Here is a 17,941-nt window from a genome sequence, read left to right on the forward strand (position 1 = left end):
AACTTAAAAGGAAAAAACCAAAACCTAGAGAGTGGGAATGAGAGGAATGTTATTATATATGTGATCTTGAATATGCTCAATTTCCTTTTTTTTTTAAATAAAGCATTTGCAAACTTTGGCACTTTATTACTATTAATAACTAACTTGTAATACCTCTTACAAGTGATCATTCATAATAGGAATGATAAAAACTGCTATTCTATGTAGCACTTAGCATGCTAGACACACAGAAAGCAATCAATATTCAATTAACCAATTAATGTGTCTAGCCCATTAATCAGTCAATTGCACATAAATACTACTGCTGCTGCTGCTACCTGATAATGACTGATGACAATGACACAAAATGCAAACGTGGAGTACAATAGCCGACTCTCCTGCTGACAGTCTCTAAAGGAACAAATGACTTCTTATCCGGTGAGTCTAGCCAATATTTTAACAGCACAGCATGACCATGGCACTCCTGAAGTCTATGAAGATCACAGCAGTTTCTATGGCAATCACCGTGCAACCCTACACCTCTTGTGCAACAGTGTGGCTCTTACTGCAATCTTGGGTAAAATTAGTAAACTGTAAACTCTATCTGCCAGTGCAGTCAGGGATCAGATAACTTTTGCTCCACCCTAGGGGAAGCCTTCCTGTGACAATGCAAATCTTGTTCTATATTAAAATGGCCCACATTTTTATGATAAGGAATTGCCCAAGCATTGAAAGTCCCTCATCTACAGTTATAACCCAAATGTATAATCTTTAACTGATATTAAACCATTCTCCAACATTCCAACATGCCTTTAATTGCCAGTCACACAAATAAAACTATAATTTGATTTCAAGACCCACCCCTCCAAAATCCTGAAAATGTCAAAAATTCTGAAAATAACATATACTTCCCTGAAGACTCTCTAAATCTACATCAGATTGCCTAGGAATAAATCCATCTATAGATCAACAGTCTTCTGTTTTCTCTAGCCCTGACATTCTAACATTCTAGGAGTAAATATTGAGCTAAGAATAAGTTTTTTAAACTTTTATTTTTTAGTGTTGCCAAAGCAGACACTATTTAGAAATCCTTGTGAAAGTGGAGACAGAGGAAGCATCAGTCTATCATGCCCTGGAAACTTCCAAACATCAACCAAACAGCCCAAAAGAATGTCCTACTCAACAGTTCCAAGGATGTCATTAATTGCTTCCATCTGTTTCCTTCTCTGTCCCCTCCCCATCCAGTCAAGGCATCTACTAAAGTTATTTTTTGCTTCATTTTGCATTCTAAAGAAAAGTGTAAAAGAGCCCTCATGTTTTAAACTACAGAATAGTTATTTGTCCCCCAAATTTGTTTGATAACCACAGCCATATTGTTTTTGTACTCCAGGTTATTTTCAGGTAACATTTCATAGTATGGCATATTAAGTCATGTACTTTTTAAACACTGCTCAGTAAATATTTCGGTTGGTCATAACACAATGTTCTTCCCTGACTCCTCAAGGAAACCAGGGCTTTCCCCCCATGGTATGATAAACGTTAAAGCCTCTGAATGGTTTCATCCATTGATGATCCTTACCTAAATCAATAGTTCCATTAAATGTTGCACAATGATGACTTACTAATTCTGTCATTTATTCCACATTTATTGGTTAGAACTTCCCTCATCAACTAGGGCTATTAGGTTACTGAGAAATGAACTATGCACAAGAGAGGAAGGATAGTTACAATTTTTTTTCTTGTGCTAAGAACTCTTAAGATCTACTCTCAGCAACTTTCAAATATACAATAGAGTATTATTAACTATATTCACCATGCTGTACATTATATCCCCATGACTTATTTATTTTATAACTGGAAGTTTGTACTTTTTGACCCTCTTCGCCCACTTTGCACAACCCCCACCTCCCCACCTCTGTCAACCACCCATCTGTTCTCTGCACCTATGAATTCATTTTTTAAAATATTCCACATATAAATCATACAGTATTTGTCTTTCTCTGACTTATTTCACTTAGCATAATGCCCTCAGGGTCCATCCATGTTGATACATACAGCAGAATTTCCTTCTTTTCTATGGCTGAATAGTATATTAAATATATCACATCTTCTTTATCAATTCACCCATTGATGGACACTTAGATTGTTTCCATATCTTGACTATAGTAAATGCTGCAATGAACATGGGGTACAAATGTTGTTTCAAAATAAGTGATTTTGTTTCCTTAGAATAAATACCAAGAAGTGGAATTGCTGGATCATATGATAGTTCTATTTTTAATTTTTTGAAGAACCTCTGGAAAGACAGGATAAATGCTTAATTCTTTTCTTTAAATTTCCCATTACCAGAGTAAGGGGCAAGTGTCCTAGATACCACCAAGGCTGATCAATTAAGTTTTGTTTTAAAGTTAACTACTTTTTCAATAATGTCATCACAACTAGGGTACACCTTAATTTTTCTAAGTCCCCAAGGAAGCCTATGAGAGAGCACGTAGCATATTTCAAAGGTATACCTTTGGGAATAAGCAGAAATGAGTTTCCTGAAGAAATTTATTTACTAACCAAATGATATTCACAGACTTGAATGTGAAGAGTTAAAAGAAACTTTTTATAGGGTCATCAAGTCCAACTTCCCCAATATTGAATCTCCCTGTACACTATCTCACTGTGCTCTGTACCTTCCAGGGGGTGAGGGGCAAATGGGTACAAGCTAGAGCTATGTTTTTAATGTACAGTAAATGCAAGTTTAATTTTATGTTTTACTGACAGCATAGAACTCTTAATATTACCATGCTGATGAAATGGCACATAAAGAAAGTAGGCTTGTACCGATTAGAGCTGGAAGAAATCCGGGAGGCCACCAAGTCCAAGGAAGACAAGTTTAAAAAGATACTCCCACAAAACAGACTCTGCAAAAAACAGATGCTTCTGGTACCTTACTTCCTGACACATGAACATTCTGCAGAATTAACAGAGACACAGTTCTGTAGAAGCACCCACTCAAGTAAGTTAGAAATAAGAAGATACCAATATGGGTGAAATTTTGCAACTGTACAATGAAAATAATAGAACATAAGGAGGATAAAAATAAAGGAACCCTTTTTGCTTTATTTTAATTTGTGATATATAACATACATACAGAATATTGCACAAAACATATGTATAATATAATGAGTAATTATGAAACAACCACTCATGTGACTCAACAATTAAATCAAGAAACAGAACATTATTACCACCTTAGAAGCCCCTTCATACCTCTCTCTCTTCCTTCCTCTCAGAGATATCACCACCCAGACTTCTATGCTCATTACTTCCTTACTCATCTTTATCTTTCTGCCTTATAAATAGGCACCCCTAAACAACACAGTTTATCTCTACATGTTTTTGGACTTTAAATAAATGGAACCTATCTACATATCTATATCTCTATCATTCATTTCCCTCATTTTTGAGATTCATTCATTCTTTTTTTATTCGTAAAATTAACCATTTCAAAATGAAATATTCTCATTCCTTTTTATTACTGATGAATGTTACAATTGATGACTGTACCATGATTGTTTTTATTCACTCTACTGTAGATAGACCAGTGGTATCATCATGAACAATGCTGCTATCAGTATTTTTGTATATGGATCCTAGTGTACATGGGCGTAAGTTTCTTTAGGGAACATACTGGGAGGCAGTGAAATTACCTATCTTCTGCTTCAGTAATGCCAAACTGTTTCCCAATGTGGCTGCACCAGTTTACATTCTCAGCAGCAGTGTATGGGTGTCCCATGTGCTCCACATCCACACCAACAACTGATATTATCAGATCTCTTAATTTAGGAGCTTATAATAGAACAATTTCTACTTCTCTGATGACTACCAAGATAAAGCACCTTCTCATAGGTTTATTGGCCATTTGGATTTCCTCTCTTTTGAATGGCATATCCAAATCCTTTGCCCTTGTTTTTAAAAACTGAATAGACTCGTCTCATTCTTATTGACTTATAGAGATTCTACTTTTTATGTGTGCATCTTATGCATCAGGCTTTACTTTTACTTAGGACTTGACTGCCATAAAGAACAAAGTCATTAATCAAAGACAATATAATCAATAATCTGAGAAGTTTTACCTAATCAAAAGTTGGTATCCCTGCTTACTTTACATAGGATAGGCCAAGATGTCTAGAAATTATTTGTAGGAATACTAAGTGATATGCAAATATAATTTATATTTAAAATGCTACTGAAATATGTTACAATATATTTTTTTAAGTTTGTATCTACTGTTATCCCAAGCAAAGGTATTTAGTACACAATCCAGACTCATGCATGCAAAAGTCAGAATGTTTCTGAATCCTTTCCATCCGGAAAACAAAATTCAGAAGTCATAGTTCGATTAAAAATTATGTCAAAAATGCCTAAACCAACAAATAAAATCAACAGTAGGAAATCTGACTGTTGAAAATGAAAAACTGAAATTTCAACTCTAAACAGAGCTTTACATTAAAAAAAAAAAAAATTGTTTCTATAGTCAGTATTTTTCCTTTCCTAGCAAGAGGATTATTCTGCTTAGTAATAGAAGAATGTTTTAAGTACTTACTTAATAAATGCTGGTGGCATATCTCTCTTCAAAATCTGATCCTCAGTGGTTTGAACCGTCTCTTTCCCAACCTAAAGGGAAACAAGATTCTCAATTCAAATTTAAATTCTCAGACTTTTAAAACTATTACTTAAACATATTTGAAACACATACATTACACATAATCTGTCATTGAAGTTTCTGGAAAATTTCTGGATTTTTCAAAATTATCAAGATTGTTCCTACATATGCTTCCATAATACACTTGGATAACAACATGGAGTGCAAACATAATGAATTACCCATTTTCCAGAGTAATTAATTTGAAGGCATCATTGAACACAGTGAGGAAAAAAAAATTCATCATTGAGAATATATATGTGTATATGTATTTATGTTTAATGACAAACTGCGACATCTCTGAAAGAGTACATGAAGTACATGAATCCAGTTAGGAAGAATAAAATTTCTATTCCGAAAAAAATTAACATTACTGTAACTGAGAAAACATGTGAAGCAATCGTAACACTGAAACCAGAAACCAAGCGTGTAAAACTACACAACCAGTAATCAACATGTTTTCCCTAATCATAGAACAACTTAAAAAGAAATAATATATAATGCTAAATGCTGCAATGGAATACATAGTTTTCCACTTTCCTGGTGGCAATGTAAACTGGTATATTCTCTTTCGGGGTTTTTTTTTTTTTGGTTTGTTTGTTAGTCTTTATTTTTAGCTGTGTTAGGTCTTTGTTGCTGTGCGCGCTTTCTCTAGTTGCAGCAGCAGGGGCTACTCTTCGCTGTGGTGCACAGGCTTCCCATTGTGGTGGCTTCTCTTGTTGCAGAGCACGGGCTCTAGGCATGTGGGCTTCAGTAGCTGTGGCACGTGGGCTCAGTAGTTGTGGCACTTGGGCATAGTTGCTCCACAGCATGCAGGATCTTCTCTGACCAGAGATTGAACCCATGTCCCCTGCATTGGCAGGCAGATTCTTAACCACTGCTCCACCAAGAAAGTCCCTAAACTGGTATATTCTCTTTTGAAAATCATTTGCTAGTATGTGTTAAGAGACAAAAATGTCATATCTAGGAATTCCACTTAGGAGAATATAAACAATAATACCAAGTGTGGTAACAACAATATTTACAAAAATATTCACTATCATGTTAGTTAAAAAATCACAAACATTTAAAAAATAACTTATCCAACAATGAGAAACAGTTAAGTAAATTAAAATATATATTTAGACTTAGTACTATGGGGCCATCAAAACAATGGTTATAAAGACTCAGCACTATGGGAAAATGTTTATGACATTATACTTCATTTAAAAGGAGGAATAAAAAGTAATAAATACACCATGATTACAACAAACCAAAAGTCATTATGTATAAGGCAAAATACTGAAAGAATATAAAACCAAATGTGTTTATAGATGCTTGCAAAATTTTGAGTGAATTTATATCTGTATTTCCTGTTTTCTAATTTTCTGAAATGTGAATATATAATTTTTGTAATTTAAAAAGTAATATTAGGGACTTCCCTGGTGGCACAGTTGTTAAGATTCCAAGCTCCCAACACAGGGGGCCTGGGTTCGATCCCTGTTCAGGGCACTAGATCCCACATGCATGCCACAACTAAGAGTTCACATGCCACAGCTAAGGAACTGGATCCCACATGCATGCCACAACTAAGAGTTCACATGCCACAACTAAGGAACTGGCGATCCACAACTAAGGAGCCTGTGAACTGCAACTAAGGAGCCCGTGAGCCACAACTAAGACCTAGCACAACCAAATAAATAAATATTTTTTAAAGTAGTATTAAAATGTTACTCTGGGTTACATAGGTGTAGTTATTTCCTATCTAATAATGTTAGTAATTATTTGTGGTTTTATATAAATCTTCCCCAAAAGTAATGGCCAAAAATTTTAAAAATATATCAAAATATTGCCAACTAACCAGACTGTACGTATGTGCACATGTATTTATTATACCACAAATGGTACACGTACTCACTTTCTTTAAAATCATTCTTATGTAGGGCTTGGATGTCAATTTTTCTTTAACTATATCATATATTACAAAGCACTCTAGAAGAAGTAAACTTTAATATGAGGAATAGTGAGGAAATTCACCCTTTTATCAATATAAAGCTATTTAGGAATGTTAAATCATAAATACAAACCACACTTTAATGAAGAAATCTGTGAAATTTTTAAAACCAGAATAGAAAGTATCTCAATCCTATTATTTAACCATTTAATTTTATTGAGTTTAAGGAAGAAAAACAAGTTTAAAAAAATCCCTAAATGCACAGTAAAGCCACTAAAGCAAATAACACAATAAACTATTCTCAGGGAATACCAGTCAGGCATGAGTTAATGAATACAAGTTTTTTCTCTCAAGTTAATAGCTCAGGAAAAAGCAAGACACATATACCACTGTGTAATAGCCAGTGCTTTTGTAGACAATAGACTGTCTGTATCATAATAAAAGCCTTTCAAATCAGCAGCTGGTTCTCTAGAGTTTCTCAGATCAAAACATGACAGAATATTTCCAGATGTATTGTTCACCATAATTTCCAACAAAAATCAGCCATTCAAAAAGCTGTGGGCCATGACTTCATGAAGGAAAAGATGAAGTTCAGCAACAAAGTCACTAGTTCATACTAAGCATAAAGGGCCTAGAAGGATAGTCACACTTAGAGCAATGACAATTCTTTTTATTTTACCCACCAAGTGTACATATATGGAGAGAGCTAGAGAGAGCCAGAGGCAGAGAGAAAGAGAGAGTAAGCAAGCCAGGGGATGGGGAGAGTTCCTCTTCTACCTCCTTTAGAAAGTATTCAGTTATTTAATGTTATTAAACATTTATTGAATGCAACCACATGTGCCAGTCACTGTTCTAGGTACTTTAGACAAAGCAGGAATAAAAATAAGTTTCCTTCCCTCATGGAAGTCATGTTCTAGTGGGAGTAGACAGAGAGAGGGCGTGGGGGGGCACACACAACTAAATAAATAGATAAATAAATTTGAAGCTGAAAAGGAACAACTCACGTAAGATCTGGGAAACAACAATCCAGAGGGAAAAGCAAGAAAAAAGCCCAAAGGCAGGAAAGTGGGTATACTCAAGGAAACTTAAGGAGGCCAGAATGGTTGAAGCTCAGTGAGATAGGTAGGTGTGGTGATGAGGTTGGGTAAGAAGGCAAGGGTCAGATAACAAACAGCCTTTTAGACCAGGTTAAGATGTTTGGAATCTTTTCTAAGTACAACAGGAGGCAGGAGTGCTAAACAAGAGACTGACGTGACGTGATTTTTTTTTTTTTAAAAAAAAGGTCATTGGGCTTCCTAGGTGGCACAGTGGTTAAGAATTCACCTGCCAATGCAGGGGACACAGGTTCGATCCCTGCTCCAGGAAGATCCCACATGCCGCAGAGCAACTAAGCCTGTGCGCCACAACTACTGAGCCCATGTGCTGCAACTACTGAAGCCCATGCACTTAGAGCCCGTGCTCCGCAACAAGAGAAGCCACGACAATGAGGAGCCCGCGCACCACAACAAAGAGTAGCCCCCACTCACCGCAACTACAGAAAGCCCGCATACAGCAAAAAAAAAAAGACCCAACACAGCCGATAAAATAAATTAAAAAAAAAAACTATTAGAGCTAATAAATGAATTTAGCAAAGTTTAAAAAAAAAAGTCATTTTGCCTGTTATAAGGAGAAGTGATCTTAGCAGGCAAGGGGAAGCAGAGTGACCAGTTAGAAGGCTACTGTAGTCATCCAGGGGAATGATGGTAGTGATTTAAAACAAGACATGAAAGTAGAAATGGAGAATTAGTTTTTTTGGAGGAAGAGCTAACGGGATTTGCTCTTGGAATGGGTGAAGTAGGGGTTGGGGAGTGGACTGAGGGAAAGAAAAATTAAAAATGACACATAGGTCAATTAAGTACAATGTCTTCAAAGGCAGCAACGCTAGAAGGCTGATGTATGGCAAAGATTTAATATGAAAAGATAAAACAATCACGAGTACACCAGGCAAAATCACTGCAACAGTTTTTCAAATAGCAATTATTCTGACCCCAGTAGAGGTAATTACTAAAGAATGAATTCTAATTTACTATTTTATGTCTCTTTTGTAAAGGTAGGGGTAGGTGAGGAAAGAGAAATAGACAATAAAAACATACTGAAAACAAACATACATACTCAAGGGCTACTTATTTTTAAATTATTGTAAGTATTTAACTGATGGGCACTAAATCTGATTTATTTTTCTAAGCTGCTTTCATAACTGCAGTGATAGTATCCATAATCGCTCTATTCTTCTATACACTCGGCCTATAATTAGGTTACGTACAATAAATGGTCCTGTTTTTAAGGCATAACACATAAAACGTGACTATGTAGAATGAATGCCATTTTTACTTGGAGAATTGATTTTGGGGAATGTTGTCCAATAGAACTTTCTGTTATGATGGAAGTATTCTATTTATGTTCTATTTAATTTGTGCTACCTGATACAGTAGCCATTAGCCACATATGGCTACTGAACTCTTGAAATGTGGCTAGTGCAACTGAGGAACTGAATTATTACTTTTATTTAATTTTAACTATTTTTAAATTTTTTTATTAAGACTATTTTTTAAACAGCCATTTTAGGTTTATAGCGAAATTGAGAAGATACAGAGATTTCCCATATACTCCCCGCCCCCATACCAACAGCCTCCCCCATTATCAACACTCCCACCAGAGTGGTATATTTGTTACAACTGATGAACCCACCACTGACACATCATAATCACCCCCAAATTCATAGTTTACATTACATTCCACTCTTTGTGTTGCATATTCTATGGGTTTGGACACGTATAATGACAGGTATCCGTCATTATGGTATCACACAGGGTTTTGCCCTAAAATTCCTGTGCTCTGCCTTTCCATCTCTCTACCCCAAACCCCTGAAAACTACTGATGTTTTTACTGTCTCCACAGTTTTCCCTTTTCCTGAACATCATATAGTTAGAATCATACAGTATGTAGCCTTTTCAGATTGTCTTCTTTCATTTAATTTGAACTTAAATTCCACATGTGTCTAGTGGTTACCGACAGCTCAGGTCTATGGGACTTGCATTGTCTCCTAAAACTGGTCTTCCTGCCTCCAGACTTCCTTCTAATTCACTCTTCATACAGCTGCTAGATTAACCTTGCTTTTTGCCTTTGCTACATGGTGTCTTCAGAGAAGAAGGGAGATGGGCCTAGAGAGACAGTAGTTGCCAGGTGGAGGAAAGTGGGATTAGACAGCTTAAGCACAAAGAAGAGCACAAGGCCAAGCCTCAAATGTGTTTGAGCACACGGTTGACTATACAAGAAAAACAGGCTGGTGTTGGCTGCAGCAAAGGAAATGAGGCTAGAAAGGAAAGCTGGAGTCAGCCTGGGAAAGGCTTTGTATGCCAAATGAAGGCAGGGAGGATTATGTAACTTAACCTGCCCATTCATTCAAAGGTTGTCATCCTTTGTTCTAGATCTAGATCTTTTCAATTCAGTGTTCTATCACTGTATCAAGTATCAAGTCAAGAACTTCCAAAGAAGCCAGTTTCTAAAGATATGCAGGACCAGAAAGGCATCTCCTGTGTGTAAACAGCTGGTAAAGTCTATTTAGGAGAGCAGGAGATAAAACCTCCCATTTTTAAGGCATCAACCAGGAGTTGAGAGGAAATGTACTTTCCTCCTTTCTCCCCACACTATCAAAACAGAAACAGTTTCTACAGCAGCCATCTTTTCCAAATAAAAAGAGTAGTGCAATTCAGAAAGGGATTCACAAAATGCTCTTTGTTAAGTAGCAGGAATCTTCACGGCTTGTGGAAAAACATTATTCCTGGAGGTCAACCTTAGTATGGGGAAGCATATGATTTCCTAATACCGGCTACAACCCTGCAAACAACTGGGAAGTGAAAAACATCTTGACAAATGCTTCTCGAACCTGTGCAGCACCAGGTCATCAAAGTTCTTGGCTAGTTAAGCCAAATGTTTTTGCTATATACATGTTAAAAGCACATGTACGGGAATTTGGTGACTTGGTTTCTAGTTCCAGCTTAGCTAATAAATGGCTATGTGACCTCAAATAAATCATTTAATTACTCAATTATTTCTCTATACTGTGTGATCCCATTAGGGGTGTTCTTGCCTACTGCGTGTTGGCCAAACGCCCTTTTAGCTCTCTGATGAAGGAAATTTACATTTAAATTTATCGTTTCTACCTCACGTCCTCAAGTGCTACCTCAAATTCTTTGGAGGAACAAGACAAGGTATAAAGCAATTAACAAATACAAAATTTAAAAGCTCTCACTTCCTACACATTTTATCGGTATGTTTTATGATTGTGAGATTAAAGTAGACACCTGATTTTTTTAACCTTAAAATAAGTTTTATTTCCTCTGAAAAAAAGACCTATATGTTAAAGGGCTAAAAAAACAACCAACCAAACAAACAAAAAAAGACACAAAGAAATGAATGACAAATAGGTCTTGGTTATAGTCTTAAGTTCTGAGCAGGTTTTCCAGGTCAGCATTTAACAACAACCCTTTCAGAGTAATCTAACTTTACAGTAAACACATTTTATTGCTTCCAAACTTTATTCCATTGCTGAAACTCAGATCTGTTGGTTCTATTCACTGTTAAAATTATTTCTTTTATTTTCTTCTTCAGAGAATTGTTTCTAACTCTTGAGGCCCAATTCCACTCAATTCAAAAAACAGGCAGTCAGTGCCAACTATGTGTCTGCTAGGTGGTGGGAAGAGAATGAAATAAATAAAGCATCCTTAGACATATGAAATAATGGTAGTGAATGAGTAAGAAGTCTGGGGGCACTTTTAGGGGGCTTGGCAGGAAGCCTTGTTTCTTTTGAAGAGCTCTTACTTTGTTCCGCAGTTAATTTAAATATCTTTTGTTCACTATGTGACTTTAATTCAAAATTCTGTGCGAGAGGCCTTTTGTCTTCTGCTGTTGTTATTACTCTTTTTATCACAATCTACTCGATTTGGTTCCATAATGTAGAGAGATTTGGTTTCTTTCCAGCAAAATAAAGCTTGGCTGGTTCAAGTCATTACCCAGACTAAAAAATATGTTAATGTAGATGTCTCCCTTAGCTAGACTAAGTATAAGGCAACAGGAAGACAAAACACAGCAGGGAGGACTTGTGTTAGTGATTTGTACCATATAAGTAGTAACTATAGAGCATTATATTAAAAAGGTGGCAGGGAAATGGAAATCAACAGAAGTTGCTAATGTATTTAGACAAGAATATACAAATGATGAAAATGTAAGCCTAACTTATAAAGTTACAGTGGGCCAAGCCAAGCTACAAGGTCAATTGACTGACCAATTGATTGTGACCAGACAAGGGAGTCTGCATCCATCTGCCTATTAGTTTGGCTCAAATCAGTGTTTCTTATGGCATAAATATGAGCCTGATCAATCTATTATACTGAACAGCCATCCTGATAGGCAACTGTATCCAGTACCACGCATGGGTCATACAAGGATAATAATGTATGTGACCCAACATCAGCAACACTTTTGGTTGTTTTCCTGCAGTGCTTGGTGATGGATTTGTGGTACCCCCCCCCCTCACTGGTACCTTTTGTATCATTCACAAATGACACACCAGAGCCAAGTGTTTAAAAAGCCATATATACCAGAAAAACTAGGACTCTCTAACTTAGTCTGATTTCCAACTCTCCTATTCATTTAATTAAGCACTTAGTGAGAATTTCCTATGCGGTAGGCACTATGTACAACACTGTGTGTGATAGGAATACAAAAACTAACTGAGACTCAGACCCTGCCCTTCACAGATAAGACAAATGCTTAAACAATCACTGTAAGACAGGGTATGCTCTAACAGAGTTACATCCAAATTTCACAGAGGAAAGGGAACTCTAGGAAGGCTGATAAGGGTTCTCCAGGAGTAATGGGATTTGGGGAAGAAAGGAGAGGTTTCCAATAGTGGAGAAGCATATGTGAAAGTATGGCCAATTCAGGGAACACAGACCCTGTGGAAAAGAGGTGTAGAGAGTAGGAAGTTGGAGAAACAGAAAGATGCCACATCAGGGAGTGTCCTATGTGCAATGTGCTTAGACTTTATTCTCTAAGCAGTAGGAAATTATTTCATGGTTTTAAGCAAAAGATATTATTAGGTTTACATTTCAACAAGAAAAACTAAACACCAAGAATGGACCAGAGGGAAGAAAACTAGGAATACAAGGTAATTTCTTAATTCATTTATTCAATCAAATATTTATATAACATACCATGTGTCAAGTATTAAGGCAGTGATGAAGAAAATACACGTGGCCCCTCACTTTGTGGAGCTTAGAGTCTCAGTGAAAGATAAACTAAGGTGAACTAAAGCAGCAGCAGTATGGATGAGGGCAGATGTAAGAAATCCATTTATATGACACAGTCCACGTAGAGGGTAACAGAGACACCCAGACTCCTGACTCAAGCGACCTGGTAATACGTGTAAATGGAGGAAGAAAGCCAGCTCTGAGAGAGAAACTAATTAGTACCAATGGGATGTTCAAATGGAGATAAGAAACGTTCAAGGAGGAATCATAGGGACTTCTCTGGTGATCCAGTGGATAAGACTCTGCGCTCCCAATGCAGGGGGCCCAGGTTTCAATCCCCAGTCAGGGAACTAGATCCTGCATGCATGCTGCAACTAAGACCCGGGGCAGCCAAAATAAATAAATAATAAATATTAGAAAGGAAGGAAGGAAGGAAGAAAAAAAGGAGGAATCATAGATAGTTCCTCAATTTACTTGCCTGGGCTGAGGAAATTGTGGCTGGCAGAAGAACCAGCTGATAAAAAAGCTGAGAAGGGAGTGTCTGAGAGTGGGGTGGGTGGAATGGTAGAACTGTGTCATGAAAGCCAAAGGAATAGAGTTTCAAGAAAGTGAAAAATAGTGTCAACTGCTAGAGAGAGGATAATGGTTTCTAGTATATTCACAGAGTTGTACAACCATCACCACAATCAACTTTTGAACACTTTCATCACCCCCCAAAAAGAAACTCATTAGCAGCCACCCCCTTCATTTATCCCCAACCTTTCCCCACTTCCATCCAGCCTTAGGCAACCACTAATCCACCTTCTGTTTCTATAGATTTTTCTATTTTAGATATTTGATATAAATTAAATCATACAATATGCAGTCTTTAATGAATGGTCTTTCCTGTTGTAGCATACATCGGTACTTCACTGCTTTTTATTGCCAAATACTATTCCATTGTATGGTTATACCACATTTTGTTTATCATTCATCAGCTGATGGACATTTGGATTATTTCCACTTTTTAGCTATTATGAGTAATGCTATTATGAATATTAATGTAAATGTTTTTGTGTGGACATATGTTTTCATTTCTCTTGAGCATATACCTAGATGTAGAATTACTGGATCATATGCTAACTATGTTTTACCACTTGAACAGCCAGACTGTTTTCCAAAGACGCTGTACCATTTAACATTCCCACAGGCAATGTATGAGGGTTCAAACTTCTCCACATCCTTGGCAATACTTGTTATTATCTGCCTTTCTTATTACTATAGCCATCCTAGGGCAGTGGTGTCTCACTGTGGTTTTGATTTGCATGTTCCTAATGGCTAATCATGCTGAATATCTTTATATGTGCTTATTGACCATAGGTATATCTTCTTTGGAGAAATGTCTATTTAAACCCTTTACTCGGGTGAATTCCCTAGCGGTCCAGTGGTTAGGACTTCATGCTTTCACTGCCAAGGGCCCAGGTTTGATCCCTGTGGGGGAACTAGGATCCCACAAGCCACGCAGCATGGCCAAAGAAAGAAAGAAAGAAACCCTTTACTCATATTTTAATTAGGTGATGTGTCTTTTGCAAATACTTTCTCCCAGTCTGCGAGTCATCTTTTCACTTTCTTGATAGTGTCTTTCACAACAGAAAAGTTTTTAATTTTGATGAAGTTCAGTTTATCTGTTTTTTCTTTTGTTGCTTGTGCTTTTGATCTTAGGTTTTGCCTCCCGAAGATTTATTGCTCTGTTTGTTTGTTTGTTTATTCATTTATTTATTTATTGGCTGTGTTGAGTCTTCATTGCTGTGCACATGCTTTCTCTAGTTGCGGTGGGCAGGGGCTACTCTGTTACAGTGCACAGTCTTCTCTTGTTGTGGAGCACAGGCTCTAGGCGCGTAGCCTTCAGTAGTTGTGGCAAACGGGCTCAGTAGTTGAGGCTCACAGGCTCTAGAGCGCAGGCTCAGTAGCTGTGGCGCACAAACAGGGAAGTCCCTCCTCTGTTTTTTAAAAATTTTATAATTTTCACTCTTACACTTAGGTCCATGATCTATTTGGTGTTAATTTTTGTGTATGGTGTAAGGAATGGGTTGTTTTGTTTAAATAGAAGAAAATCAAGGATGTTGATAGGGTGAAAGAAAGGGGGCAGAAAACAAGAGCCTGATTATGAAGCAAGGTCCCTGAAGAGGCAGGGATAGAATCTAAAGAGCAGGTAGAGAGACCAGTCTTTACCAGAAAGAAAGCCAACTCTTCCTCAAGAGGCAAGGAGGGGCGGGGTGGGGGAAATGAGTGGAGACAGGGAGATAACTGTAACTATGGAATCTATGGGCTACATGTTCTTCTCAGAAATTTACAAGGCATATTAGTATATTTAAGGATCTAAGATAAACTTCAGTCAGAAAATCTGTTTAATTTTGTTTAATTCACTGTTTTCCAAATTCATGTGACCAAGAATTATTTCTTTCTTAATACCTACTAACCTATGGTGGAATTAGGATTTGTAGGATATACTTAGGGAAATGGTGATCTAGGCCAGGAGTTGCAAACTAGCGGCCTTTGTGCAGAATTTGGGCCAAGGGTGATTTTTGTTTGATCCTTTAAAAACAAAACAAAAAACTTCACAAAGATTCAAATTTATGATATCTCTTGAAATATCAAAAGATTTGGCCATATGACATCTGCATTCCAGTAGGGAAACAATGAGCAGGAACCCAAAGGCCCTATATGGGGAATATACTTTCTGCATTACTCCCTAAAATCTTAACATTCAGAGCATTTCACTCATTTATGTCACTGCCTGGTCCCTGTGGATATCTGAGTTTTTCACTCCTGTACTAGGCATCCCTCTCAGTGTCTACACAGTGAAAAGTTCCTGAAGCCACTCTTAGAAATTTCTTATCCAACTCCTCTCTAAATTTTTTCTAAAAGTGCTCTTCTTATGAGAGCTATGAGAAAGACTGAGAAGAATTTATGTCAGAAATGACAAAATGGGAGTGTATGGGGCAAATGGAACCCACAGACCTATTTTGCTTGACCTGCTCAGTATTCTTTTTAAATGGGAAATTTCACATTAAAAGAAATAGGTATTTCCATACCGTATGCTAACTCATATATACGGAATCTAAAGAAAATGGTACTGATGAACCCAGTGACAGGGCAAGAATAAAGATGCAGATGCAGAGAATGAACTGGAAGACACAGGGTTGGTGGAGGGCGGGGAGGGGGGGTGGCGGCGAAGGGGAAGCCAGGACGAAGTGAGAGAGTAGCACAGTCATATATACACTACCAACTGTAAAATAGATAGCTAGTGGGAAGTTGCGGTATAACAAATGGAGATCAACTCAATGATGGGTGATGCCTTAGAGGGCCATGACAGGGAGGGTGAGAGGGAGTTGAGGGAGGGAGGGAATATGGGGATATATGTATAAATATAGCTGATTCACTTTGGTGTACCTCAAAAACTGGTACAAGAGTGTAAAGCAATTATATTCCAATAAAGAGCTAAAAAAATAAATAAATAAATAAATAAAATAAAAAAAGAAATCGGTATTTCCAGATTTTATTGACTATCAGGAAGATCTGGTAACACTAGGCCCTGTTTCCATATGGCAACAAGAAGCCAAAGAGAGTAGCAATTTTCTTCAGGGCCTGCATTTTTCAGTTTACCACAGTCCCTACCACTCCCCAGTGCCCTATAACCCACCTAATTCACTCATTACCTATTTGACCCTGCAGGTATTTGAGTTTGTGCTACCTGATTTAGCACAGTACACAGGGCAAGCTCCCCAATATCATGAGTGTCATGTAAAATTTTACTTATGCCTCAGCTATTTTACTAATAATGAAATATCCTACTCTCTCCCCAGTATATATTCACATTAAAAAAAAAAAAGACTGGAAGGAATTACAACATGGAAAGTAGAATTTCAGATGATTTTTATTTTCTCCCATCCAAGTACTAACCAGGCTCGACCCTGCTTAGCTTCCGAGATCAGACGAGATCGGGCGCGTTCAGGGTGGTATGGCCGTAGACGATTTTTATTTTCTTAATAATCCTTTTCCAACTTTCCAGACTTTAAAAAAAAAAGAGTATGCAATGCCTTCCAATAAGAAAAATAGTCTAAATTTCTAAAATGTATCAACAATATTCTTGGTACATAATAATCTATAAAGTAATGAGACACCACCAGTGCCTAAAAGGTTCAATTTTGACCAACTGCCAAAAACTTAAATGTGCATCAATGAGAACACAATCAAATGGGTTAAAGAGCAGGTGAACTACGCTGGTGGCAGGTTCCAATGTCAAGCAAGCTCGGTTGAAGCAATATACTTTCCTTAGAACTACTGTTAAGCTAACTTGGCAGCAGCTGCTTATTCTAATACATGAGATTGAATGTATCAATTAAGGCTAAATAGATGTTAGCAGAGCAGCCCTACTCACCAGATCCCTATTTATGAAGATACTTTGGACATGTTTCCAATTTGCAAATACTTCATTCTCTCCCTCAACTCAGGATTCTTCTGTAGACACAAACACAGACACCTGTGCTCTGCCTGGCCACCAATTTAACAAGAAAGCGGATCATTAGCACAGGAAACTCCTCCCCATCACACAGTTTCTCCCACAATTAACTCAAGATCTTCCATTCTTTTATTTCATTATTTCTTCAACTTACCTAAAAGCTAATCCTCTATGGCTCTCTTAAGGTGACTTTCTGGGCTCCCACAGGCCATTAAAAAAAAATTATGGATTCAAAACAAACAAACAAAAAAGTTAAATATTGCTAAGAGAAATTAGGTCAACTCTACCGTATGTCCTGTCTCATACATGATTATAAGGAAACAATGACTATGAATGTGCTTTGTACACTATTAAGGTGTTATCAAATGTAGGATGTCTCTGTGCTATAAATGTTTAGTCCCTTAAGTATCCTAGAGGTCCCATCAGCATCAAAAACAGTCTGTATCTTCCTCTCTGCCCTCTAACCAAATCTGCTTTTCTCAAACATTCCTCAGAACTTAAAATACACTCTTATTTTTCCTGTTTTTCTACTTTAATAGCTAGAT

General features: G+C 37.1%; 1 protein-coding gene across 2 annotated transcripts in view; it reads right to left on the reverse strand.

Moving 5' to 3' along the window:
- Positions 1-17,941, reverse strand: part of VCL (vinculin) — a 104,026-nt gene that overhangs the window by 65,221 nt on the left and 20,864 nt on the right. For both annotated transcript variants that reach the window (XM_057734096.1, XM_057734097.1), the window contains exon 2: positions 4,574-4,644. In XM_057734096.1, coding sequence (XP_057590079.1) covers positions 4,574-4,644 — 71 coding nt within the window. The remainder of the gene's footprint in view (positions 1-4,573; positions 4,645-17,941) is intronic.

This window comes from Hippopotamus amphibius, chromosome 5, assembly GCF_030028045.1.
Source record: "Hippopotamus amphibius kiboko isolate mHipAmp2 chromosome 5, mHipAmp2.hap2, whole genome shotgun sequence".
Taxonomy (NCBI): domain Eukaryota; kingdom Metazoa; phylum Chordata; class Mammalia; order Artiodactyla; family Hippopotamidae; genus Hippopotamus; species Hippopotamus amphibius.